Raw genomic sequence first — 25,913 nt, 5'->3', positions numbered from 1 at the left:
GTTTAGCTCAAATAACCCCAGAACTACTGCGCAAGGTATTCGCTGTGAGGAGCACTCGAGTTTCATTCTATCGTGGAATCTGATTGGCCAAAGAGGAAGAAAAGTCATTACGTCACAAAATCGTTTCCTGGCTCGGGTTCGCAGATGTTATTTTTCGGCGAAACCAAGTGACAGCCGGAAATACTCTACGTTCGCAGGCTAGGTTTTGCACTCACCTCTTCAATTATCGAATACTCTTAGAATACCACTTTCTTATTCTGCTTCCACCTTTGTGGTTAACAGTAAAACCATTCAAAAGTAAAACACTATGACACTGATTAATACAACTGAGAAGTGATTCAATGAGAAGTATTGAAGGTAAACAGTGCTAATTAGCCAAGATTATATCCTACATTGGTGAACGCTTCCCCTTTTAAGTTTGATTTCATTAATTTACGATTTCATTAGGTGCCACAGAGTCTGCAGCAACATTTAAGCACTTTCCTGGTTTCTTTCGTCACAAATTTACAATTTGACAAGTTGTAATGCCACTAACTCAGGAAATTTGTGGTCCCTCTTATAGAGACAATAATAATTACTATTAAAGGAAGAAATCAACAAGCCTCTAAAGAGAAGCAATGCGTTCCCCTTGTTTATCTGACCCTGATAAACACACTTTTGCAGTTTGAAAACAGCAGATGATATTTGTTGAACCGGCCTATGGGTAATTCCAAAAGACACAAAGTCACAGTAGCACTTTTTCCCTTAGAAGGGAGAAGTGGCCCTACCCGAAGGATAACAGCCACCCTCAGCCACATCACATGACATAATTATAAAAAACTGCATGGCTTTGGGGATGAAAATAGAGTGTATAGCCCTAATGATGCTAGAACGCACATGTCTTACATGTGGGGTTCTACCACAAGGAAAAGCACTAATGTTTGCATCTTTCACCGAATGTATAGTCAACATGAGTGGAAACTAATCTCCGCATGCGTTTAGAGCAAATTGGTTTTGTTCCAAAGAGAATAGTACCACAAGGAGAGCAAGGCTTTTTCTGAAACAAATATATAGCTTTGATGTTTTCAATGAATGGAGGTAATTGTAACATGTTTTACGTACCCACCCCACCCTCTTGCCAAACATTAAAGTTTAAGACACCTTTACACCTCAACACGTTACCACAGTATCACATTATTGCTTTAGCAGAAAGCAGCCCCCAAAACCATCCCAATAGTACATTTTGCACTAGAAATGACGCAAAGTTCAAACCTGACTGACCTGCAGATGTGCTTTGCGTTGATTTCTTTGCAAAACTGTAGCCATGAATTTCAGACAGGCATCACGACTCTCCGTAGACACAAGCATACTGTGAATTATCTTGAAAACTTCTGCCTATTTGTACCAAACATATTCTTACATTGCAAAGCAATTTCAAAGATAACAGTTTATAACACTAACATATTAAATGTAGAAATGGAGACTTAACAATCCAAAAAGATTGGGGGTAGGAAGTTAAGGTATCATGGTAGGTAAATTAACAGTGTTTGGAAATCGCGCTCTTGCGCTGGCGCTTTGAAAGAAAACCCCATCAACCTATACATTTTCTGAAAGCTAAATAGTTATGGAATACAATCATATCTTTGAAATTTTCTAAAAGGTTATTGTCGCAGTGATATTGGAAGCAGAAACACTGCTTCGCTTAAACTGGTGTGCTTCATCACATGAATTATCTGAGCGGCTCGATTAACATTGGAAATTTTTTCTCACACATCGACCTAAAAAAGCATGTAGGCAATTTTCCAGATGAGGTTTGGTTTTTTTTCTACACCCTCCTAAAGTTTGATATTTTCAATACAGTTGTTTCCTTCTACTTAAGAGGCCATAACTTTGAATCAGAAGCGAAATTAAACAAAGCCCTACACCCTTTTTTTCGAAGGAGGTATCCTGGAACATACCTTCTGATTTTCAGCCAATTCCATTGGAAGACGGGTGTGAATGAACTAAAAATGTTCATCCTTTATGCAGTTTTATTTTATCGAGAAAAAGCTGAAAAGCTTTTATGAGATTAGTATGATTAGGTGTTAAAATTTCCCTCCGCACTGACAGATGTCGGCATGGGTCAGTTTACCACAACAATGGCTTATGACAACTTGAAATAAACAGACGTCTACAATTCTGTCGCAGTGAAATCGTCCAAGAAGCGACAAACTAACAAGAACTTTATGCAGGTTTGTATTTAAACTGCTGTGATTTCTTTTACTTATAAGATTTTGTCGACAGCATTGGTATTATGTTGCTCAAGGTTAGGCTTCTTCGTTCACCAGACATTTTTTGAAATCATGCCTCATGACAACAACAAAAGCTAATTGCGATGATACAACCAGATCGAGAACACAATACACATTGCACATGAATTTTAATTAGAGAGGTTAACGAGATTTAAAAATAGTTTTTTCTTTACCTTAAAAAGTAAAAAGCTTTTTTCCCATTCTTTTTGCAAAATATTCTTGGGTTTCCGGTGATGTCATAAGATTTTCGCAAATCAGTGTCCAACATATTGGTGTCTCTTGAGGTGTCAAATTTATGTAAATAATAAGCCATTTCGGTGGCAAACCTCTTGCTTTCTCAACCAATATTTTGATTTTTAGATGGATGTTTCAAAAAACAAAAATGAAAATACGGTAGTATCGATGATGCATCTAAATGCAACCCAGTGCTCTCTGAGTGTGCCAAAGCCCTAGAGGGTTGAGTAAAGGAGACATATCTGCAGAAGATCTTGGTCATTGGAGTTGACCCTGCAAGTATACCGATGGACCAGTTTAGTCCGCAATGCTTGCCTCCAGTTAAAGTCTTGGACTTGCTAAGCTATCTTGTACTTGAGACTAGTTACTATACAAACCAACAGTTCAAGGCTTTGAAGAGTCTAGAGGCATTCAACCAAATTGTTTTGGGATTTGTGACCTCAGTTGTGGGCACACTAATCGCTGGAAAATATGTTTTAAGAGCACATGTGCGACACTCACAGCAGATGAATGATCCTTTGGTGAACATTTGGATTATTACCAAACAGGATGGGACTGTTTTGTTTAGGATGCAAAAGCTGGACTAGCAGAATCATGCTCACATATCGTAAGTGTTTTATTTTATTTGGAGGCCACTACATGACTTCATGGCAAGCTTGCTTGTACTCAAGTAAAATGTTCATGGATCTTACTATGTATGTGAATGAAATGCCGCATGTGACCAGAAAATCAATCATCTGGATAATCTACAGCAGCCAGCAATCTCGAGCCAACCAGAAGCTTTACATAACAGTCGGGTTTCTAGTTCAGGAGCTGTTTCTGCCTCAGCTAATTTACGTCCTTCAAAGGAGGAAATCGATCAGCTGTACATAAAACTAAATAATATAAAATCAAAGTAGTAGCTTTAAGTTTGATTTCTCCCTTTGCTGATCAATTCTTCAACTAAAGCCGTGCCATCCCGGTAGTTTCAGAATCGTTTCACACTGAAAATTTAAGTCTTGGCTACAAGGAACTTTTGCAAAAATGCATTGAAGTACAATTAAACTATTCTGAAGACCAAATCAAACTAGTTGAGAAGAACACCCAAGCTCAGTTGAAGGGTGCTGGCTTCTTTAAGCATCGTGCTGGACGAATTGGGGCTTCTGTAAACGGTGCTGTTTCTCACGCCAATTTATCACAACCATCACAGAGCCTCATTAAGACAATCTGTTACCCTAGTCTTAACAAGATAAACACCAAAGCAATAAGGCATGACTGTAAACATGAAGGTGCTGCTATTAAGGCTTATGAAACAGTTATGAAAAAGAGCCATGTGAACTTTCGAGTCAAAAAGTGTGGGTTGTTCATAAATAAAGACTACCCATTTCTACATGCCACACCCTTTTGTATCCATGATGCAAATTTTGAAGAGTATGTTAGACTCAAGAACTCTTGTTTGGTTTTCAAACTTAAGAGGGAAAATAATTATTATCATCAAACTCAGCAGCAGTTATTCACTCTGAAAGATAGTAGACACAATGACTTTGTTGTATATGCTGTCGACCAGAACGGAAATGCACACTGGTGATGGAAAGAATCCTACGCGATGAGCAGCATTGGACAAAAGTTCTTCCAAAACTGGAGGCATTCTGGTGAATCTGTGCTCTACCTGAAGTGCTGGGATGCTGGTACACAAGGTGATGCATGGTAGAAGTGAAAGGGCCTGCTGACAGCAGCATATGTTTTTGTAGAACATTGTGTGACGGGGACACAGTTGCATGCAGTAATGAGGAATGCCCATATGGCAGGTTTCACACATCATGATTGTCCCTTGGTGATGTTACCATCCCAAAAAATGGTACAGGTACTGCTCTCACCGCTCTAGATTACCACAGTTTAAGGTGGCTTACTACAGTTTCGATGGATTATAACAGCCCAACTTCTAACTCTTTTCAAAAATGTTCCAAGATGTTTTTCCTTTCTCTATTTACTGTTTGCCTAAGTCTTTTACCATTCTCTGTGAAACTTGAACAATTAAACGTCAACAAATTCCCAATATGAATGACCGAGTACCTGAGAAGAGACTCGGCACTGGTAGGTTAAGTTACATTTTTCTCAAAATCTACCTGTATGACCCCACCGCAAAATTTCAGGAATAAAAAATTGGCTCTGATCTAACATTCTTGGAAAGTAAAATAAAAATCTGTAAGACAGATTTTTCGCAAACTAAGAAAATGTGAGATTAAAAATAGCTCAAAATCTGCCTCAGATTTTTTTAAAATTTTGGCTCTAAACGTGATTCACCTCAACAAATCAACTGTGAAAATTTCATCATGGTTGTACAGTAGGTTTTTGAGCAATTCTCGATCAAAGACTAGCTTTTACAACCTCGGACAAGAACTGAATTGTGCATGCCCTTTGTTTCAGTTTGACACTATTGCTACTTATACCGAAGTGATTTAATGCCTTCCAAGTGTTGAAGCGGTTTTTGTTTCTTCTTAGGGTTATTTACATCATTTTTGCACGCATGATAATACTGACGTCTGGTAAGCAATCGTAGCATGCGATACTGATTCTCAGAAAAACTGTAGTAAGCCACCTTAAGAGATATTCCAGGAAGCAATCTGGTGTCAAGATTAAAGCCAAAGCTAAGGCATCAACCTTGACTCATGCTTCCTAATTGTGTGACACTATTTGCATCTGCAAAGTTAAAGCTACAATGGCAGACAGGCTTGTGGAATGCAATGGCCCTTACTGTACAAATGGCAAGTTTTTTCACTTACAATGCTTAGGGTTAAAGAGAATGCCAACAACTCACAAGACCACCTAGGGATGCTATATAAGCTGCACAACAAGGAAGACCAATATTCCACCACCCCAAGCCTCTGACACATATGATATAGTTCCTTGAGGTGTGATGCCAATTGAAGGCTTTCGTGCAAAAAGGGTGCTTATAGCACTTTGGGCTGATTTTTTTGCAGGATTGAGCTAATTTTTGGCAGACTGACTTGTTTTGACATGAAAAGCATCATTGCGTAATTGTTTTTGTTGATTTGCGCTTCGTTCTCAAGAAATAACGTGTGCAAAAAACTCAGTTTTCCAAGGGTATCTTTTGGAGATCTTTTGTTGAATGAAAAACAAAAGAAACCTTTTGTTTTGCTAAACGATGAAGTAACTGAAGCATGGCATTTGCTGCTAGTTTTATTATTCATATAATTATGCTATTTTCTTACTGTTGCTTTGTTAGCGCAAGCGAATAAGGCACTGAACGGGCCAGATTCGAGTTTGTTCTGTCATGACACCAGTTCGATACGAGGTCGGTTGATTTTTTTTCCAGTCTATTTCTCTACTTCCTTCAAAAATAAAAACATCTATTTAAAAAAACCGTGCTGTCGAAACTTCTAAAAGTAACTGCTGGAGCTTCGTATCCCCTTTGATGAAACATGTACCTGAATTTTTCAGTCTGACAACTTGCATTGTGGGATGGTGATTTGTTATTCGTTTTGATATTTTGATCAGCTATCTCAGTAGAAACATCGCTTTTTGCCTTGGTAGCCACTGAGGCTTCCAAATTTGGACTAAAGTCGTTGACTTCTGTCGATGCTTCTGCTTGACCCTGATCGGCCTGACCCTCTATAAGTTCTGTCGATAATGCTTCAAATACTGATGAACAGGGCTCACCAGAATTATCAAAGTTTATTTCACTGATGCATAGACCACTTGCGTTTAAGCGCTTTCACTTTTCTGCCGCTTCAAGTTCAGCTTGCTCAATTGCTTGCTGTCATCTTTTCTTTGCCCGTTCAGCTTTTTCAACCACTTGCTTGAAGTCTTTCTCTACATATTTTTTCTTCCCAAGATTGAGAGTTGGCACCCAGTCAACATGAAATTGGTCCCAGACAGGAAATGGTTCTCTGAAGACGACATGTTTGCTACAAACATGCTCACTTTCTAGCACATTCATACCTGTGCCACCTGTAACCGCCTGTGCATTTCCCAGTGCTGCCTGTAACCGCCCGAAAAAAAGCACTTGGGGACAAAGAAGAAGTTTTTCTTCCTACAACCGCAGCTAAAACATGAAGATTGGAGCTCTTTCAAGTAAGTTTTGATGACAGATTGCAGATTTAAAGCAGCTTCTCGGACTTAAGAAACAAAAATGGTAATGTACATTATTACTTCAAAGTTGAATTCAACTTTTGGAACAATTTGTAAAGCCACGGGCATTAAAATGACTGCAAAAGCAGTCGGCAAAAACTCAAGCTTTCGCATTAGCGATTATGCAGCGAAGCACATCTGCAAAATTTTGAACAATTTTTCACTTTTAAATAGGTTTCTTCGCCTCAGCTTGAATGAAAATTTATTGTTATTGAACTTCCTTTCACATGTCTTTCAATTTTGGTCCCTGTAGAAGTTTAGGTTTTAAAAGTGAACAGTAACTGGCACGCTGGATTTCTGCATATTTAATTTACTGAGAAAAGAACTAAATGGCCACTAATTTAACACAGTTGAAATATGACTGATCTCCAAATAATTGGCTAGTTTTTGTCATCTTTTTGATTTACGACTTTCATCTTTCTTTTGCAGCACTGTAATATTTTGTCATGTGGCGAAGAAATTACTAGATTTCTTGTTTTCAGATTGATTTTTACACGAGTTCATCGCTTTTATTTTTCGTTGTTTTCTCAAATGTTAGCCGTTATAGTACAAGAATGAAATTCTGTTGTATTTGGTTTTGTTTTTGTCCTCTAAAGTCAATAATTAACCTATTTTCGCAAAGTCAATTTTCTCAGCTTCTCTGGGACATTTTGTCGCTCGGTAAAGAAATATAATTTCTTGTTTTCTCATCAGTTGTACACTCAGGTTGAGTTCTTTTTGTTAACATTTGTAATATTTTGACCCTTCATTTAGTCAACTTTAAAAAAATGATGTCTAGAAACCTGATCTTGTGTCTGTGGTTATTGCGCATATGGTTTATTTTTGTGCTTTTGCTTGCTCTGAAATATTCCAAAAAACACTAGGGAATTGGGGGTGGGCTGTGGGTAATTTCATTCAAGCATCTATGGGTTAAAGTAAGTTCTTTGTGGCCTGCTCCTTGATTTGTTGTCACTTTAGGCACATGAAAGAATCATATCTTTATCCCTTCCACTTTTGCTGGAACAACCAGAAATTACGCATAATACCATTGCTTCACTCTTGCACAAACTTCTCTTCAGCTCTGGTTTGTTTACTCCTGAGGGACACCAACATGGTGGATAGCAACCGTCGTCAAGGAAATAGTCACATGGGTGAAACACAAGAATTTATCAGTCTTCTCACTTTGAGCAGTAAAAAAAAAAGATTCTTCGCATTTTTTGTAAAAATTCACCTACCATGATACCTTAATTTTTTCCTGGACACCATAAAAAGGTCCTCTGGACCAATATATAATAATGCTGTTACAAGTATGGTGGAGAGCAGAATGCTCCAGAGATTTACAGCTAGCATGATATAAGCAAAATTAAACACAGGTCTTCAACCACAAAATATTCAGTAATTTTCTACTAACCATAGCATGCTGCCTACTTTAGTTTATTTAGTTATTTTGGTGATATGTATGCATGACCTTACCTCAGTTATGTGGCAGCTATGAGAGGGACCCCTCAACAGTTAAAAGAATATGAGCTAATAAGGATTATTATGGTGCCTACCCTGACAAGATGAAGAGCACTTCTCAAAGTGACATTGACAAGCTTCATATTTTCTGAGGACTCGGAGGAAAAGTAACGACCAACAACCTGTGGCTGTAATATAGAAATTTATAAGCTTATGAGATGCCTTTAATTAAACAGTGGCACTTGTGAGGCCACTGCACTGAATTCCTCATCCATACATGCAGGTCATAATTATATTAAAACTCACTGGCATTGTCCAGAAATAACATAAAACATAACAGAACAGTAACACTAACATAATATCTACATGTAAGATGTAACACCATGGAGTATTCATAAAGTCACCCTTGTCTTAGACATTACTACAAAGAACGTAAAAGCTAAACACTGTCAGGTGGGGTTCATAAGTACTTCAATGAGTGACCAAGTAATAAAAAATACCTGGGTTTCTCTTTTTTAGTCAAGGATACGCGAAGCGTAGAAATGACTATTAGTAAGGGGCAAAATATGCAAATGTGTCACTCACTCGAACGTAAACTTTTGGCTGATAACAAGGAGAGCCTGAGTACGAGTTTCTCAAAGACCTTCAAAGTTGAGTGCAGCCATTTTGGTTCACGTGTTTCCTTTTGTAAATGTGCAGTATTTTGCCGAGGGCTTTTGCTCACATGTAGATGAAAGCTGAGAGAGGTATTTATGACTGTGATCATGTATTGGTCACAACAAAATTTAAAATAAGCTTAAGCTTACTTCAAGCAAAAAATTCAAATTGCTTTATCTTTTAATTTTGTTGCTCTCCACCCTACATTTCTTCTGTATTCTATGCAGTTCGATCAAAGTGAGCATTTCTTCAGGAATGGTATACAAGTCAGCATCGACGGTCGAGTAAATATGCTCTAATATTTGATTGGATAGACAAATTAGCATCCAAGAGACTGTGTAGATCTATTTTTTGTGAGAGAGATTTACTTTCCAATCCTGTCAAACACAAGCCATGTCAAAGAGGCATAGTGGCTGGTGATGTATGTACAATCTTATTTTTGGTCTGGAAACGAGATACGTGAACAACCATAATCAAAACTTGAAATACATATTAATTGTACCTGTCAACAATCGTTTTGAATATTTCTGCATTGCTAGTGAAATGAACACAAACAATTGCCAAGATAGGAATAAAAGAATGTGATTTCTGTTTCCAAGAAAGAAACTATTGTTATTTTTATTGTTTACATTACAATCTGCAATACCCTTTTTATTTTGTAATGCATCAAGCTGAGGGGACTCCCTATGGTTGACTCAAGGTGCACTTTTTATCAGGCGGGAGGTATGACAAAAAGGCAGGGATTTTAAACATGCATTACCAATTTATCCACAAATAGAGAAGTAATGGATCTACTGTAGATATGTGAAAGGGGTTTCAAGTTTAAAGCTACATGTATATGAAAGGGCAACTTTTCTGGAAAAAACACTATACAAAAGGGAAAGTATAATGACCTTGGGGCAGAGCCTCCTCATGAAAAACTTGGTTAGGTCCTTTCTCCCTCCCCCTGGGCATAGTGACACGCGGGAGTTTGGATACTCTACTGATTTTAAGGTACCATTATATATCTCTGATGAGATCTAAAGCTGATCTTCAATAACTGAATGTTGTTGCATTTACAATTTGTAGGGTTCAATTCCAGGTGTGGCTTCAAATATTTCCCCTTGTCTGATATGTTCCTATATCACAAGGAAAGCACTGTATCTCATGTGATCGCCAAGGTTAAGCTCTGTTCAGCAGGGTTAATACTTGGATTGGTGGTCCACTAATTATACCCAGTATTGTAAAATTTCTCAGGATCTCTTTTTGTTCTTCCTTTTCAAAGATGTGACGATACTTCATTTGTGTTACATGATGTTACTTTATTTCAGTTGTCTTACATGAAGTGTGCTAGCCCAGATGTAAGCGTGCCAAAAATTTTAAAAAATGATACATCACACCTTGTTCGCTTGGAATTCAATGACTTTCAGGTTTAGATTGCAAATACAGAAGGAAACAGGAGACTAATAAGTTGACTTTGTGATTTTTTTACAGAACACAACAGCAGGGAATTTATACAAACCACAATGACAGCGAAAACGTCGCAAAACAGACAGTTTAAAGTTTAACTACCCCTGAATTTTTTATCCTTTAATGAAATCTACTAGTTTTCCCAATTACTTCAGTGAAAAATTATCTTGATTGATAAAATCCCTTCATTTCTACAGGCGTTTCAAGTTGTAATCTCTGCAACCAGGACTGTCCACAGTGGGATCTGGCTCGGGCTTGCCAGTTTAGCCCACCACACTGCAAGTCACAATCGACAATTTGCCGGCCCATTTGGCTTATAAAGATTAAAACCATGGCTGAAGAGTTAACTTACAGTTATTGACGAGTTTTAAAAGTGTTCATGAACACGCAAAAATTCACGGAAAAATTTGTGTTTTCACTTCGGTATTATATTGTCGACTGACCACATGTATACAAAGTCAATTACTGAATTAGTGTGTACAAACATAAACATTGTGAGTCATACAAATTTGCATTTTTCGTACTTAAGTAATTAAAAATCATTTGACAAGATCTTGGCAAAAGGTTCAGTGTGGTATCAGTTAAGAGCTACTGCCTATAAATATAGACCAAACACTGGCACAAGTCAAAAAATCAATTTTGCTCATTTTTTGCCCATAGAATGGCTTTAGCTAGAAAACAAACAGACCATAGCTAATTTCCACCAATACAAATTTTATAAAGGAAAAGAAAAAATTAATGTTCAAACAGTAAACATAAAAGTAATCAAAAAATAAAAATGAGATGATATGGAAATTTGAAAAAATTCTCTATGGAAGAAAAACAATCTTCAACTGAAACCCTCGCACATAATTTTTGGCAAAGTTTTCAGTTAAAAACTGATGACAAAGCTATCGATGGATCGAATCATACAACCACCATTATTGCATACAAAATAGTCTTTAATTTAGGAGAACTTGTTCGACTCCAAACGCAAAAGATTAGTTCATCGCTTTGGTAGCTATTCTGTTCACAATGGTCTGGCCTCTCATGAAATACCCTGGTCAGCAGAATTACCTCCCAAAAATTGTTTACGACCTAGTGGCTGATTGACTCAGGGTGAGATGAAAGTCAAACACTCTGCTTGCCCATTAGGTAAGCTGTAATTTCATCTTATTAGCCTAAATCTCTGAGGAGCTAGCCCAAAATTCTGTTGATATTTATTAGTATAGTTAATTAACATTTGGCAGGTGCAAATGCTCTGCGTGGTATGTACCCGGTTGTACATATATAAGAGTTACTGGCTGGAAATATCGAGAATGGCTGGCCAGGTTAGAAAAATCGAAAATCCTGAAACTTTGCCTGAAGAACGCTTTTAGAGAGCCACTTTCGAAAATATTATTCCGATTTCCTTAGAATTTAAAGTATTTGAGAAATTCGCAAAAAATGGAAATATAGCTTTTTGCCTCATTAAATATGCAAAAAATATCTGGAAAATTGACAAAGTTCTCGGTATTCGCATTGAAACAATTTACAAAACTAGAACTCGAGGTAAACTTAGCATAAGCGCTTTACCTTTCTTTTATCTAACAATGGGAAGTTTTAAATTTTTCAAGCATTTTGAAGGATTCCGTCGACCCTTGAAGAATTGCGTTTTCAAGCCCCTATGAAGACAGCAAAAATTGCGTAGTTTTACGGGCTTAAAACACATCTTGGTATGTCTGATATGGAACTAAAACAAGCACTGTGCAAAAGAGGTTCACACAGGTAAAATGCAAAAGTTCGCAACAGTCTCTTCTCAAATTTGCATGATGCGGTATGTTCAAAGAACTCAATTGTCGAGCACCCTAGTCTGTTTTTTCCATTTGTGGGCCTTGCTTTGTGGGAAATATACAAAAAGATAGTTGATCCATGTCGTTATTACAACATTGCTTCATTATTTCACGCAAGATATGTATAGAAAAATCTGTAGAAAAAGCCCAAAATATAAGTTCAAAGTTACATAGATTAAACATGCTACATGTATCACACGACTGGCGTCACGTAAGAGATATTTTCAGTTAGCTCCAATTGGAATTCCTTGATTATTGAGGTTTAGACACTTGCTTATAATAGAAGCATATAGGGGTTTGTCTTTCCCATCTATACACTCTATTAGTCTGCAAATATTCGAAAGGAGACTGGTCTTTTAAAGTATTTTTTAACCATTGTGTAGGTTTGATCTTGATGGAAAATGGATTAATTAGATGCACTAAATGAAACGAAGAGGTTTTATTAATGTGATCCAGCCAGACCAAGGAAGCAGGTTTTCTTGAAAAATAGGTTAAGACTGTTTGATGTCTATCCCGTGATCTGACCTCGGTTGGAATTCGGCCTAGTCCAAACGTCATGCTTCTGCCATCCCGAACTCAAATAAATTTGGCCCGGCAGTGGCATTACAAAAAGCTATGAAAGATTCAAACGTCGAATTTAATTTAGTCGTGCAGAAGATCGGAAAAAGTCTGCTTTGCTGAAGACCTTTTTAAATGCTAGAAAGCAACTGCAGCTGATGCAGCAGGATATGAATTCACAGGGACGGCGGAGTCTTTTTTCAAGTGAAGGAAGGGGGGTGGGGGGAGGTGGGGGTCTTGAAAACGAGCGGTGCCAGTGCAAGTTTGTAGAGGGGTCTAGGGGCATCCTCGGAAATGGTATTTTTGACATTCTCCATGGTGTAGTTCTTAAGAAAATCAACCTAGTGGGTGAACTATAAAATGACAGGTACTTTTAGTGCATTTGCAGCAATATATTTTGAAGGTATTGTGAGCTTGAGCCCTCCATGATATATCACAGCCTTAGCACTGACTGACCTGCGCTTTTACACAAGCCACCCCATGTGTGGGAAGGAAGTGCATGCTGTGGAAAGGTTAAAACTATGTAAACATGAAAAAGCTTCCTACGGATTTGGTACGAGGTTTTCATTTTCTTTGTTCTTCTTTAGTTATTCATTTGTACCTCATACTAAAACAAAATAAACTGTCATCGTGGTAAAAAGTGGAGGGGAAGGTGCGGGGGGACTTGAGCCTCCACCCCGGCTCCGCTGTCCTTGGTTAGGGGTGGCGAATGGTCCTTTAAAAACTCTGGGTCTCGCACAATTTTAGTCGAATTTGACAGGTCTCGCAGTCTTGTTTTTTAGCGGTTATGTGCGTCTCGCAGTCTCGATTTTTATATGAAGCTCTCTCGGAGTTTTGACTTTTTGCAATTGCAAGGTTAAGGGTTTCGAAGCTCCGATTCGTTTGTTTGTTTTAATAAATGACCTCTTCTCGTCACTTGATATTGAATTTCAATAAAGCAACTTTCAAATTTCCGAGAAAATGTTAATGCTAACTTCTGCCAAATTGTCTGAATTCCACAAAAGGCTGCAAAACTTACCGTAACATCATTTTGGCGCCAAAAAACAGTTATTTTGTTCTAGGATATCCTAATGTAGTGTGCTATAGTCGAATTTCTAGTTCCAGCTTGTTCGCAAAGGCTGGCCAAAAGGCTAAAAGGAGATTTATTTTGCCTGGTAAAATAAATGGTTTTTATGGTGCTTGTTATGACTCCGTTCTCACTTCCGCCTAAGGGGCCTCCAGGACTACGCACGGTTATGACATCACATGCCTCGATGCGCCTTCTCTCCCTTCATGTTGATTGAAGAAAGCATCGTGCTAGAATTTCATCCCCTCCTCCACCCTGTCTCCTCCGGTACATAGTCAGTCTTATTCTGGGGCTCGCCAGCAGTTTTCACCCTCACCTTTGTTGGGAACAAGGTCGTTTAAAGGGTTAGCTCTTCCTTAGGGATGAGTGATTGGCAAATAAATGCTGTACACTTTATTGATTCAATAAGCAGCCACTCACGTGGCCAAAAGTTTGCCAATCAAGGTGTGATCCTTTTCACCCACTTCCTCCGTTCTCATCAAACCAAGCTTGGCCTATGCAGTGCTCAAGCGCGGCTTTGTTAATAACATGCATCACAAAGGAGAATGAAGAAGCCACACACAACCCATGATAGCTCATGATGAAACCCACGAAGTCGAAGAACTTATCTGTTGTTCCCTGTGGAACTGTGTAAAGGCACAAGTATTTACGACAAAAGGTACCTTTGTAAGACTTCTGTACAAGCTCATTCTTGCTCATTCTTATAGCTCTCAACTAAATCTGGAGCTTGAATTTTAAGAGTCTGAGCCCCTCTTGCTCGCACTCAAAACACTTTGAAGTCTCGGTTTTGCAATCTAAAAAGTCAATATGCCTCGAGCTCACAAAGAATAGCGCTGGTCTCGCCGTCTCATGCAGTCTGGCATTTACCATTCACCACCCCTCTTGTTCAGTTCGGCACGTGCATAGCAAGAGCATGCCATTTGAAGCCAAGTCACGCTACTGCCGTGCAGAATGGCATTAGGCCTGCCGTGCTATACGTAGTCACGCCGACTTTAATTCAGCCTGCCGAACTGAGTGCATGCATGGTTTCAAACGTCGTGCTACTGCCACGCTTGAGTCGAAGTTCTCGGTATTCGCATTGAAACAATTTACAAGACTAGAACACCGGATAAACTAAGCATATTGAAAGCTTTATATTAAATTAAATTTTGACAGGTTCCGTTGACTGTCAAAGAATTCAAGCCCCTATGGAAACAGAAAAAATTGCGTAATTTTACGGGCTTAAAAGGCGTTTTAGTCTACCCAATATATATAATCAGTATTTGGAACAAAAAGTCTGGGCAGTAAGAACACGTGCCAGCAAACACAAACGTTTTTTAGGCTAGGTGAACTTTTTTGCATAATTGAAGTCTCTTCATAGAGTGACTACTCGATATATTTCTAACAGTGTTTTTTTGTCGTTGTTGGTGTCTTCAATTACTTAGCCTTAATAGTTTCCAAATAATAAAGAAAGAGGGAAAATCAATGGTTAAACTGACAACCGTTTACATAACATATTATCCCCTATCATATTTTTCGGCTCAATCCCTGTAAAAGGTGCCGCAAAAGCTCTCGCGGTGGACCTTTTGAAGATTAACCCCTAAAATGTACGACGGGGCCCCGTTATTTTTATATGAGTCTCCGCCTCCCCCACCCCCTTCCTGGGGGAATGAATAAAATTTGCATGCCGGGTAGTGCGACTTGACTTCGGCGTGCTCTTATGTACCATGCTGAACTGAATTCATAGCCTGCATCAGCTGCCGTTGCTAATATTTGTAGCATTTAAAATGGCCTTCAGCAAAGCAAGGGTCTTCCGATCTTCTGCACGACTGATTGAACTCAACCTTTGGAATCACCGCTATTCTCTTCTCATTGCCACTGCCGGTGTCACAGTGATTTGGGTAACCCCGTGTTTTGGGTACCCCGTACCCAAATCCCTAGTGTTTTGGGTACCCAAAACACTGAAAGCGTTAAATACCACAGACTGGGGCAAGTGAAATCATCCATAATTCTGCTCAAAAGCCATTTATATTCTTACGAAGCTTTGTCTCAATAAATAAAAGCTTTCTTAATCTTGATATAAACACATAACGTCGCTGACAATAGTTGCAATTTATAACAGACTTTCTGATCCGAGTCTGCATTTATAATGACGTACAAAACCGGATTCACGCACCAAAGTTCGTTGTATGAACATGCGGTTAATGCCTATCGATAACCCTTGAAATGCATGTCATTTTAAACAAGAAAGGTGCATTCGAAACCTCGGATAGTTCGGTGATTGAATAAAATCAATATGCGAGCAGGCACACTGAGAGACGGCCATCACGCAATATGCAGGTCTCAAGCTGTGACTGAGCTCTGTGTATGTTGCCTGTCTGAAATAAACTTTGTCTCAGACTTGTTTATTTATCGCTCTTTCCTTGATTATCTCTCCTATTACTTCCCTTTCCAATGTGCCTGCTTGTTATTGTTTCTTTAATTCAGGGTAACCAAATCTAAAAGGCAAAGCAAACTTACAAAGAGGAAATATTCCACCGAGGAAAGGACTAGATCGAAATGCTGAAATGTAAGGGATACCCAAATCCCTAGTGATATGGGTATGCCTTTGTAGGGTGTTTGTTTGTTATTGTTTCTTTACTTCAAGTAGCCAAATCGACCGAAGATTAAAAAGGCAAAGCAAACTTTCAAAGACGAAAGGTGTTGAAGGGGGGGAAGGACAAGAAATGCAAAAAGTTAAGGGATACCCAAATCCCTAGTGATATGGGTATCCCCTTCTGGAGTGTTTCTTTGTCCTCGTTTCTTTAACTCAGGGTAGCCAAATCGACCGAAGATAAAAAAGCAACGCAAACTTACCAAGAGGAAAGTCATTCCAATGAGGAAACGACTAGAAATGCTAAAACGTAAGGGATACCCAAATCCCTAGTGATATGGGTATCCCCTTCCAATATGTTTATTTGTTATCGTTTCTTTAATTCAGGGTAGCCAAATCGACCGAAAATAAAAAAGCAATGCAAACTTGCAAAGACGAAAGTCATTCCAATGAGGAAAGGACTAGAAATGCTAAAACGTAAGGGATACCCAAATCCCTAGTGATATGGGTATCCCCTTCCAATATGTTTATTCGTTATCGTTTCTTTAATTCAGGGTAGCCAAATCAACCAAATATAAAAAAGGAAAGCAAAGTTCCAATGAGGAACGAGGACTAGATCAAAATGCTGAAATGTAAGGGATACTCAAATCCCTAGTGATATGGGTATCCCCTTCTTGACTGTTTGTTTGTTCTCTTGTTTTTTTCTTTAATTCAGGCAGGCAAATCCACCGAAGATTAAAAGAAAAAGAAAACTTACAAAGACGAAAGTCATTCCAATGAGGAAAGGACTAGATTGAAATGCCCAAATCCCTAGTGATATGTGTATTCCCTTCCAGAGTGTTTGTCTGTTATCATTTCTTTAATCCATGGTATAGCCAAATGAACCGAACATTAAAAGGCAAAGTAAACTTACAAAGACAAAGGTCATTCAAGTAAGGAAAGGACTAGAAATGCTAAACTGTAGGGGATACCCAAATTCCTAGTGATATGGGTATCCCCTTCCAGAGTGTTTGTTTGTTATTGTTTTTTGAATTCAGGGTAGCCAAATCGACCGAAGATAAAAAGGCAAAGAAAATTTACAAAGACCACCATTCAACAAGGAAATGATTGGAAATGTTAAAATGCAAGGGAGAGCTGAATATTTGGTATATGCAAATCTTTAGTGATACTAGTATCCCTGTCCAATACATGGCTGTGTACCAAGAACATTCCAAACGAGAATACAGCTTTACAAATCAGCAGTTTATTAGATACTCCATCTAATATAATTATCGTGTTTTTGAGACGGGCCCTATGAGAATAATAGGCGTAAAGGGAAATAACTGGCTGTTAGGTTGACTATAATAACAAACAGAACATATAATCCAGTAGTCAATGTTGAAACTTGGCTTCATAATGTTACGGAAAGTACAAGAAATGACATGTCGTATACCATACGATCAAGCTTGTCTTTGGACATTTTTAAAAGCAATTGAAAACATATCTTCTTAAATCGCCTATGACTGTTTATAATTTTTGTAAATCTTAGTTACATGAGCTGTTTTATATTTTTGTATTTCTAGCACGTTTTATCCTTTTTATAAATCTTTGTTTTAGTTTGTGAGCTTCTTTTTGTATGTAAAGCGCTTTTGAATATTTCATAGTATTAGCGCTATATAAACGTATAATTATTATTGTTATCGTTATCGTTATCACTATCAATATCGCTATCGCTATCGTTATCATTATCGTTATTGTTATGGTTATTGTTATGGTATCCTAAGTTGACCGATCATACCCATATTTTCAGTGACATGTTATGGGTAAGGATAGGAAATTTCTAGTTTCACTTCATAATATTGCCTGAATACGGTAATTTTTTCAACCATTTTTACTAATGATATTATGGAATCTTTGTGTCCTCTGCAGCACAGAGACAGTTGTGTACTTACTATCAGATTGGAGTCTCGGCAAACCCATAGTCAAAATCGAGTTCACAAGAAGGAGAAATAAAATCACTTTTTAAACCGACGCAGTGTTTCACTGGTTACATATGTCATATGGTGGGTGATCATTTTCACCGTTGGGCCAGCAACTGTCTTTCTGTCCCATCTCAAGTGCTTTGGGAAGCGACAAGCTAATTGTTCTTCCAAGTTTTAAATTAAAGTTTTAAGTTTTTTCTTCTTTTCTTTTTACAATATTCAAAGTTTTTGCAAAATTTTCGCAAAACTAGCTTTTTGTTTTTGGAAAACTCTGCTGGATATTTCTGGCTTAGGGTTAGGGTTCGCATTTCTGTTTTGTTTCCCCCCTCCCTCCAACGCCTTTTGTCTTTGAAAGTTTGCTTTGCCTTTTAAATCTTTGGTGGATTTGGCTACCTAAATTAAAGCAACGATAACAAACAAAGACTCTAGGAAGGGATACCCATATCTCTAGGGATTTGGGTACCCCTTACAATTTAGCATTTCTAGTCTTTTTTTCTCCCTTGAATGAATTTCGTCTTTGTAAGTTTTCTTTTCCTTTTAACCTTCGGTTCATTAGGCTACCCTGAATTAAAGAAACGAGGACAAACAAACACTCCAGAAGGGAATACCCATATCACTAGGGATTTGGGTATCCCCTACAATTTAGCATTTCTAGTCCGTTTCTCTCTTGATTGACTTTTGACTTTGCAAGTTTGCTTTGCCTTTCTATCTTTGGTCGATTTGGCTACCCTGAATTAAATAATTGCAAACCAACACTTCAGAAGGAGATACCCAAATCACTAGGGATTTGGGTATCCTACTTTTACTTATTTCCCCCTGTCCAAAGATTTAAGCCTTGTCTACTTTATTTATATTTATTTTGGATTTCTTCCCAAAACCAAAAGAAACCCTCGTTAAATGGCATAGAGAAATGTTTGCCGGCAACATCTAATAGGTCGGATGGTCAAGGAAAGAGCGATAAATAAACAAGTCTACGACAAATTTTATTTCAGACAGGCAATTAACATACACAGAGGTCAGTCACGGCTTGAGACCAGTGTGCATATTGCGTGATGGCCGTATCTCAGTGTGTTCATTTGCATATTGATTAAATTTATTTGCCGAACCATACCAGGTTTAGAATGTGCCTTTCTTGTTTAAAATAACAGCATTTCAAGGGTTATCGATAGTCACCAAGCGCATGTTCATACAAGGAACTTTGGCACGTGAATTTGGTTCTGTATGTCGTTATACTGTGGACTTGGATCAGTCAGTCTGTTCTAAATTGCGACTATTTTCAGCGACATATTGTCTTTACATCAAGTAAAATAACGCTTTCATTATTGAGAAAAAAGCTTAGTAAGAAGATAATTGGGTTTTGAGCAGACTTGTGGATGATTTCACTTGCCCCAGTTTTAAGCTTTCAGTGTTTTGGGTACCCAAAACACTAGGGATTTGGGTACGGGGGTACCCAAAACTCAGGGATACCCAAATCACTGTGACACCGGGACAAATTTATTTGAGGTCGGCAAGGCAGAAACGCGACGTTTGGACTAGGCCGAATTCCAACCGAGGTCAGATCGCGGGGTCGATTTCAAACAATCTTACTCTATTTTTCAAGAAAACTTGCTTCCTTGGTCTGGCTGGATCACGTTAATAAAACCTCTTCGCTTCATTTCGTGTATTTAATTAATTTGTTTTCCATCAAGATCAAAATCAAGGCACATGCTAAAATTTACTTTAAAAGACCAGTCTCCTTTCGAATATTTGCAGACTAATCGAGTGTATATAAGCGGGAAAGACAAACCCTGATATGTCTCTATTATAAGCAAGTGTCTAAACCTCAATAATCTAGTAATTCCAATTGGAGCTAACTGAAAATAAATATTACATGACGCCAGTCACGTAATACATGTAGCGTGTTTAGTCTATGTGACTTTGAACTTATATTTTGGGCTTTTTCTATAGTTTTATGTACCTTGTGTGAAATAATGAAGCAATGTTGTAATAACGACATGGATCAACTGTCTTTTTGTATATTTCCCACAAAGCATGGCCCACAAATGGAACAAAAACAGACAAGAGTGCTCAACGATAGAGTTCTTTGAAAATACTGCATTATGCAAATTTGAGAAGAAACTGTCGTGAACTTCTGCATTTTACCTGTGTGAACCTGAATTGCCCAGAAATTTTTTTCCATATTATTATAGTAGAAGCGACACTCTTGCACAGTACTTGTTTTAGTTCCATATCGGACATACCAAGATGCGTTCTAAGCCAGTAAAACTACACAATTTTCGCCGTTTTCATAGGGGCTTGAAAACGCAATTCTTTGACATTCGACGAAACCCTTCAAAATGTTTGAAAAATTTAAAACTTCCTATTGTTACATAAAAGAAAGGTAAAGCTCTTATGCTAAGTTTACCCCAAGTTCTAGTTTTGGAAATTGTTTCAATGCGAATACCAAGAACTTTGTCAATTTTCTAGATATTTTTTGCATATTTAATGAGGCAAAAAGCTATATTTTCATTTTTTGTGAATTTCTCAAATACTTTAAATTCTAAGGAAATTGGAATAATATTTTCGAAAGTGGCTCCCTAAAAACATTCTTCAGGCAAAGTTTCAGGTTTTTCGATTTTTCTAACCTGGCCAGCCATTCTCAATATTTCCGGTCAGTGACTCATAAGTTGTCTGTAATTGAAAGGCCGCGTGCAAGAATGTCCCCTAGATTTTTCGGCCATTTTTGAAAGTGCGTAAAACTAGCTGAATTTTGGCATGTGGGCTTCGTTCTACCTGAGAAACATTGCTCTGAAGTTTTTTTCGTTGGGTTGCTTTTCGTTCTTGAGAAATAACGTATGCAAAACAGGCCCACAGGTTGGAAAAACCGAGTTGTTTATTGCATACGCACTATCTCGAGAACGAAGCAAACTTTAGCGCGAAAACTACGGGACATTGCTTAACATACCTGAACGAAACTGCATGCGAAATTTGGAGCGTTTTCGACAAAGTTCACCTTTGATTAAAATACCTGACGCCCTTTTCCCGCCGAGTCCTTCAAATAAACGAAGCCGGGCCTTTGTTATGATAAACAGAGCCGATCCTTTGTTATAATAGCCAAGCCAAGCCTTTGTTATAAGTCGAAGTCTCGCCTCGGTTTATTATAACAAAGGATCGGCCCACCGCGACCGCAAGGACTTTGATTTTACTTAGAAACCAGCAAAATGTCAATTTCACGCCGGTTATATAAGCTCAAATTTGTTGATTTCAGGTCAAAAGTGCTTAAAATGTTGACTCATGTTAACGTGCGACGGCAAGGATGTTGATTTCTCTTAGAAAGCAGCAAAATGTCAATTTTACGCCATGTAAAAGCTCAAAAATGTTGATTTTAGGTCAAAAAAGGTTTAAATGTTGATTTCATGTTAACCCGTGACGGTAGGGATGTTGATTTCACTTAGAAAACAGCAAAATGTTAATTTTACGCAGCGTATAAACTCAAAAATGTTGATTTCAGGTCTAAATAGGTAAAAATGCTGATTTCACGTTAACGCGTGACGGCAAGGATGTTGATTTCACTTAGGAAACGGCAAAATGTTAATTTCGCACAGCGTATAAGCTCAAAAATGTTGATTTCAGGTCTAAATAGGTAAAAATGCTGATTTCACGTTAACCCGTGACAGTAGGGATGTTGATTTCACTTAGAAAACAGCAAAATGTTAATTTCACGCAACGTATAAGCTCAAAAATGTTAATTTCAGGTCTAAATAGGTAAAAACGCTGATTTCACGTTAACACGTGACGGCAAGGATGTTGATTTCACTTAGAAAACGGCAAAATGTTAACTTCACGCAGCGTATAAGCTCAAAAATGTTGATTTCAGGTCTAAATAGGTAAAAATGCTGATTTCACCTTAACGCGTGACGGCAAGGATGTTGATTTCACTTAGGAAACGGCAAAATGTTAATTTCACGCAGCGTATAAGCTCAAAAATGTTGATTTCAGGTCTAAATAGGTAAAAATGCTGATTTCACGTTAACGCGTGACGGCAAGGATGCTGATTTCACTTAGAAAACAGCAAAATGTTAATTTCACGTAATGTATAAGCTAAAAATTGTTGATCTTGGGTCTAAATAGGTAAAAATGTTGATTTCACGTTAACGTGTGACGGCAAGGATGTTGATTTCACTTAGAAAACAGCAACATGTTAATTTCACACAACTTATAAGCTCAAAAATGTTGATCTCAGGTCTAAATAGGTAAAAATGCTGATTTCACGTTAACGCGTGACGGCAAGGATGTTGATTTCACTTAGAAAACGGCAAAATGTTAATTTCATGCAACTTATAAGCTAAAAATTGTTAATTTCAGGTCTAAATACGTAAAAATGTTGATTTCACGTAACGAGTGACGGAAAGGATGTTAATTTCACACAACGTATAAGTTCAAAAATGTTGATTTTAGGTTTAAATAGGTAAAATATGGCGGCTGGAAAATAGTGTTAACATCTGGAACTTACTTTGGTTATCTGGGACAATGATTATCTGCACTGAACAAATAAACATCAAATAAGCACTTTTCCAAATACAGCAACGTCTTAAATGGCTAAAAATCACGAGATAAATACATATTTTTCGACAAACGCGATCGTAGCTTTATGTCACGCACCGCCTAACAGATTAACAAATTAACCCTTCTGCGCAACGTACGGGTCTCCATACATCTGCATGTCCGCTGATCCCAGAAGTTCAAAACACTACAAATCATGCCAATATGAAATAAAATCAACACAACCTGGATCACAGATCTATGTTACAATCGATCGCTACTTGTTGGCCATTATCACCTTTAAATGAAAAAAGCCGACACAATCTAGTTACCAGTTCGAAAAACGCGAGCAGAACGTGATCGCAATGCATGCCGGGAAGGGTCTTTACACCTCATGCACGGGAAAACATGGCAGTTGATACAAGACAAATTTTATCACTCAAAAACCAGTTCTTGCTTTCCAAACTTTGACACTAGCAATGCTTGGCAAATGGGCCACAACTCACGAGAGGGTATTTTTCTTGGGCAAGAACTGCTCTTGGACTTTGCTGCCTTGCTCGATCTGACTTCAAACGCCGATAACATGATTACGGTATATCAGCTACCTTCGAAGTTTCAGAACACATTTTGATTCTTTAAAACGTGCTGACGACTTACGGGTTTATTGAGGCTTTATGATGCCTCTCAACCACCAGGCAGGCACACAAGGTACTTTAACACTATGCTTAAGATATTAGTTGACAGAGCTCTAATGCGGCACATCTCTTTTTCGTTCGATGGTATTTCGTTTGCCGCTCGATCGATTCATGTGTTGTGTTTATGTCACAATAACCGATGTAACCAATCTGTTCCCAGATTTCCGCTCTATATACTATTTTCCTTTGACTTTAAGACAGCTAAGATTCAGTGGAATACACTATAAACAGTCTGCCTGTTTGCTGTTCAACAAAATCATAAGGTTTCTTTTGTTTTTTTGTTCAACAAAAGATCTCCAAAAGATGCCGCTTGGAAAACTGAGCTTTTTGCATACATTATTTCTCGAGAACGAAGAGCGCCCCAGCCAAAAAAAATTCAGAGCAATGTTTCTCAGGTACAACGAAGCCTACATGCCAAAATTCAGCTATTTTTGAGCACTTTCAAAATGGCCAAAAAATCTAGGGGACGTTCTTGCACGCGGCCTTTCAATTTATACGTGTGTCAGTTGCATCAGATCTTGGCTGCTATCAAGATGTCTTCAAGGAGCTCAATTAAAGTTATTTAATGTTACATGGTGTCAGAAGTGGCTTCGATTCATGGCTTTTCTTCACATGCTACCGGCACCTCACTCTCTTGAAATTAATGACTCCAATGTCACTGAAAAATGGAGCGAGTGGAAGGAGATGTGGGAGCATTACAGCATCGCTTCAAAAAAAACAAAGAAGGAGACATTCAAGTAGCCGGGCTAGAAGATAGAAGATAGAAGCGGATTTCTAGATGTACTTTGATTTCAGGTTGAGGTGAACATTTTTCAAAGTGAGAAATCTAGTATCCGGGTCACCATGGTCCTAAAGCTGACTGTGTCCCTTTAATGGTAACATTCAATAGAAAACTTGGTTTGCTTGAAGAACATAACCAGGAGCGATCGGTGCAGTTATCTAATAGATAAAGTCACCTAGTTAATCATAAATGATAAATAAATCAAATTTAAACTTAGTTTTGAAGGATTTGTATTAAAAATCTTCACAGTATGCTAATAAATTTTATTATGCTAATTAATTATGCTAATCAATTATGCAAATTAATGTCCGGTCAAATTGATGAGATGTCCGACCAAAATGAAGATTTGAAAGGACACATGTCCTGTTAGAGAAGAAAAATGATTTCCAGCTCTGCATGTGGTGTCAAGCTTGCACTCGAAAAACTTCAGCCGTGCTTGGAGGAAGTTCCCTTAATTGGCCACTACACCACCAAGTCTGGTCTGAAAACTCATCCTGAGAAAGTACGAGCTGTCCTTGAGATGCCACACCCAACTGATGTAAAGAGTTTACTGCTTTTTAATGGAACTGCTCTGTACTTGGGTAAATTCCTACCTGGTCTTTCTGATATGGCCCACCCACTTTGCCAACTGACTCATAAAGATGCTGAGTCGGTCTGGTCTGAAACATAAGAGAAAGCATGGAGTGATATCAAGACTGCCATCTCACAAAGCCCCTGTTCTGTGCTTTTACAGCCCGCAAGATGAGGCTACCCTCCAATGCGACGTTTCTGACACAGGGCTGGGAGCCGCTTTGCTTCAGTTTCAGCAACCAGTGAGTTTTGCATCCAGAGGCCTTACCCAAACTGAGATCAGGTATGCTCAAATCAAGAAGGAGCTCCTGGCCATTGTGTTTGCATGTGAGAAGTTTGACAAGAACATCTTTGGGCATGATGTCATGCATGTGGAGACCGATCATAAGCCTCTGGAAGAAACCTTTAAGAAGAGTTTTTGTGATGCTCTGGCAAGGCTTTAGCGGATGCTATTGCGACTTCAACACTACAATCTCGCGGTCAGGTACAAGAAGGGTCCCGTCACGTTCATCATGGATACACTCAGTCGTGCATATCTCAGAGAAACATTGCCTTCAGAAGAAGTGAAATCTAGTGAGCTTGTAGATCACACTGAGAAACACACATGTATAATGGGAGTTTTGGGACTGGGCATGTTCCCAAAACCCCCATTATACATGTGTGTTATACTGCCGGGATCGGCCTTGTCTGCCCCGGAATTGACATTGCCCGCTGCCGCCAAGAGTGGTCCTAGATTTATTTTCCAATTGAACAAGCTGCCTGCCTTGGTATAAAGCAACCATGGCCGTGTCAAGATTTTCACTATGTCGAATTTGGCTACGGAAAAAAAAGTGCATTTGTTTGGATAGTGTGATTATAAATCGACAGCAGCTGCTTGACAACATAGAATTCGTGTTAAAGTTTCAAAAGCAAAAGATTTCCCCATTCGATTTGTGTCATTTGTGTGTACAAAAGTGCAAGAAGGGGAATATTGGGCTAAAACAGTAATGGAGTTTTGGTTTGACTATTGAATTAAACACGCCGCAGAGCAAGAGATGTAAGATGGCCGCCATCCACACCCATGAGGAACTGAGAGCCGATTTTGCCGAAAGGTGGAACGAGATAAATAAGCCCTCAAAGAAACATAGACCCGCTTGGAAAAGCTGCAAGATTCTAACAAACTTTTAAGAAGTTTTGCCGCCTTTGGAACGGGCTTTTTGT

General features: G+C 38.4%; 2 protein-coding genes across 7 annotated transcripts in view; one reads left to right on the top strand and one right to left on the bottom strand.

Annotated features, from left to right (window-relative positions):
- Positions 1-25,913, bottom strand: part of LOC145482661 (ubiquitin conjugation factor E4 B-like) — a 304,099-nt gene that overhangs the window by 136,542 nt on the left and 141,644 nt on the right. For 3 of the 6 annotated variants that reach the window (XM_081461267.1, XM_081461271.1, XM_081461272.1), the window contains 3 exons: positions 24,737-24,802; positions 8,168-8,260; positions 1,261-1,374 (listed from right to left, as the gene is read on the bottom strand). The exons of 1 other annotated variant lie outside the window; for it this stretch is intronic. In XM_081461267.1, the coding sequence (XP_081317393.1) occupies positions 1,261-1,374; positions 8,168-8,260; positions 24,737-24,802 (273 nt within the window). The remainder of the gene's footprint in view (positions 1-1,260; positions 1,375-8,167; positions 8,261-24,736; positions 24,803-25,913) is intronic. 2 more of the 6 variants (XM_081461269.1, XM_081461268.1) reach the window with 2 other exon arrangements.
- LOC145480444 (uncharacterized) lies at positions 1,383-8,160 on the top strand. The gene is made up of 2 exons (XM_081458707.1): positions 1,383-3,081; positions 3,450-8,160. Exons 1-2 carry the CDS (start codon positions 2,792-2,794, stop codon positions 4,069-4,071), a joined length of 912 nt encoding a protein of 303 aa, XP_081314833.1. The 5' UTR covers positions 1,383-2,791; the 3' UTR covers positions 4,072-8,160.

The sequence above is a fragment of the Orbicella franksi genome, chromosome 3 (assembly GCF_964199315.1).
Source record: "Orbicella franksi chromosome 3, jaOrbFran1.1, whole genome shotgun sequence".
NCBI lineage: Eukaryota > Metazoa > Cnidaria > Anthozoa > Scleractinia > Merulinidae > Orbicella > Orbicella franksi.
Note: the sequence above shows the minus strand (reverse complement) of the source record. Positions and strands in the feature narration are given on the sequence as shown.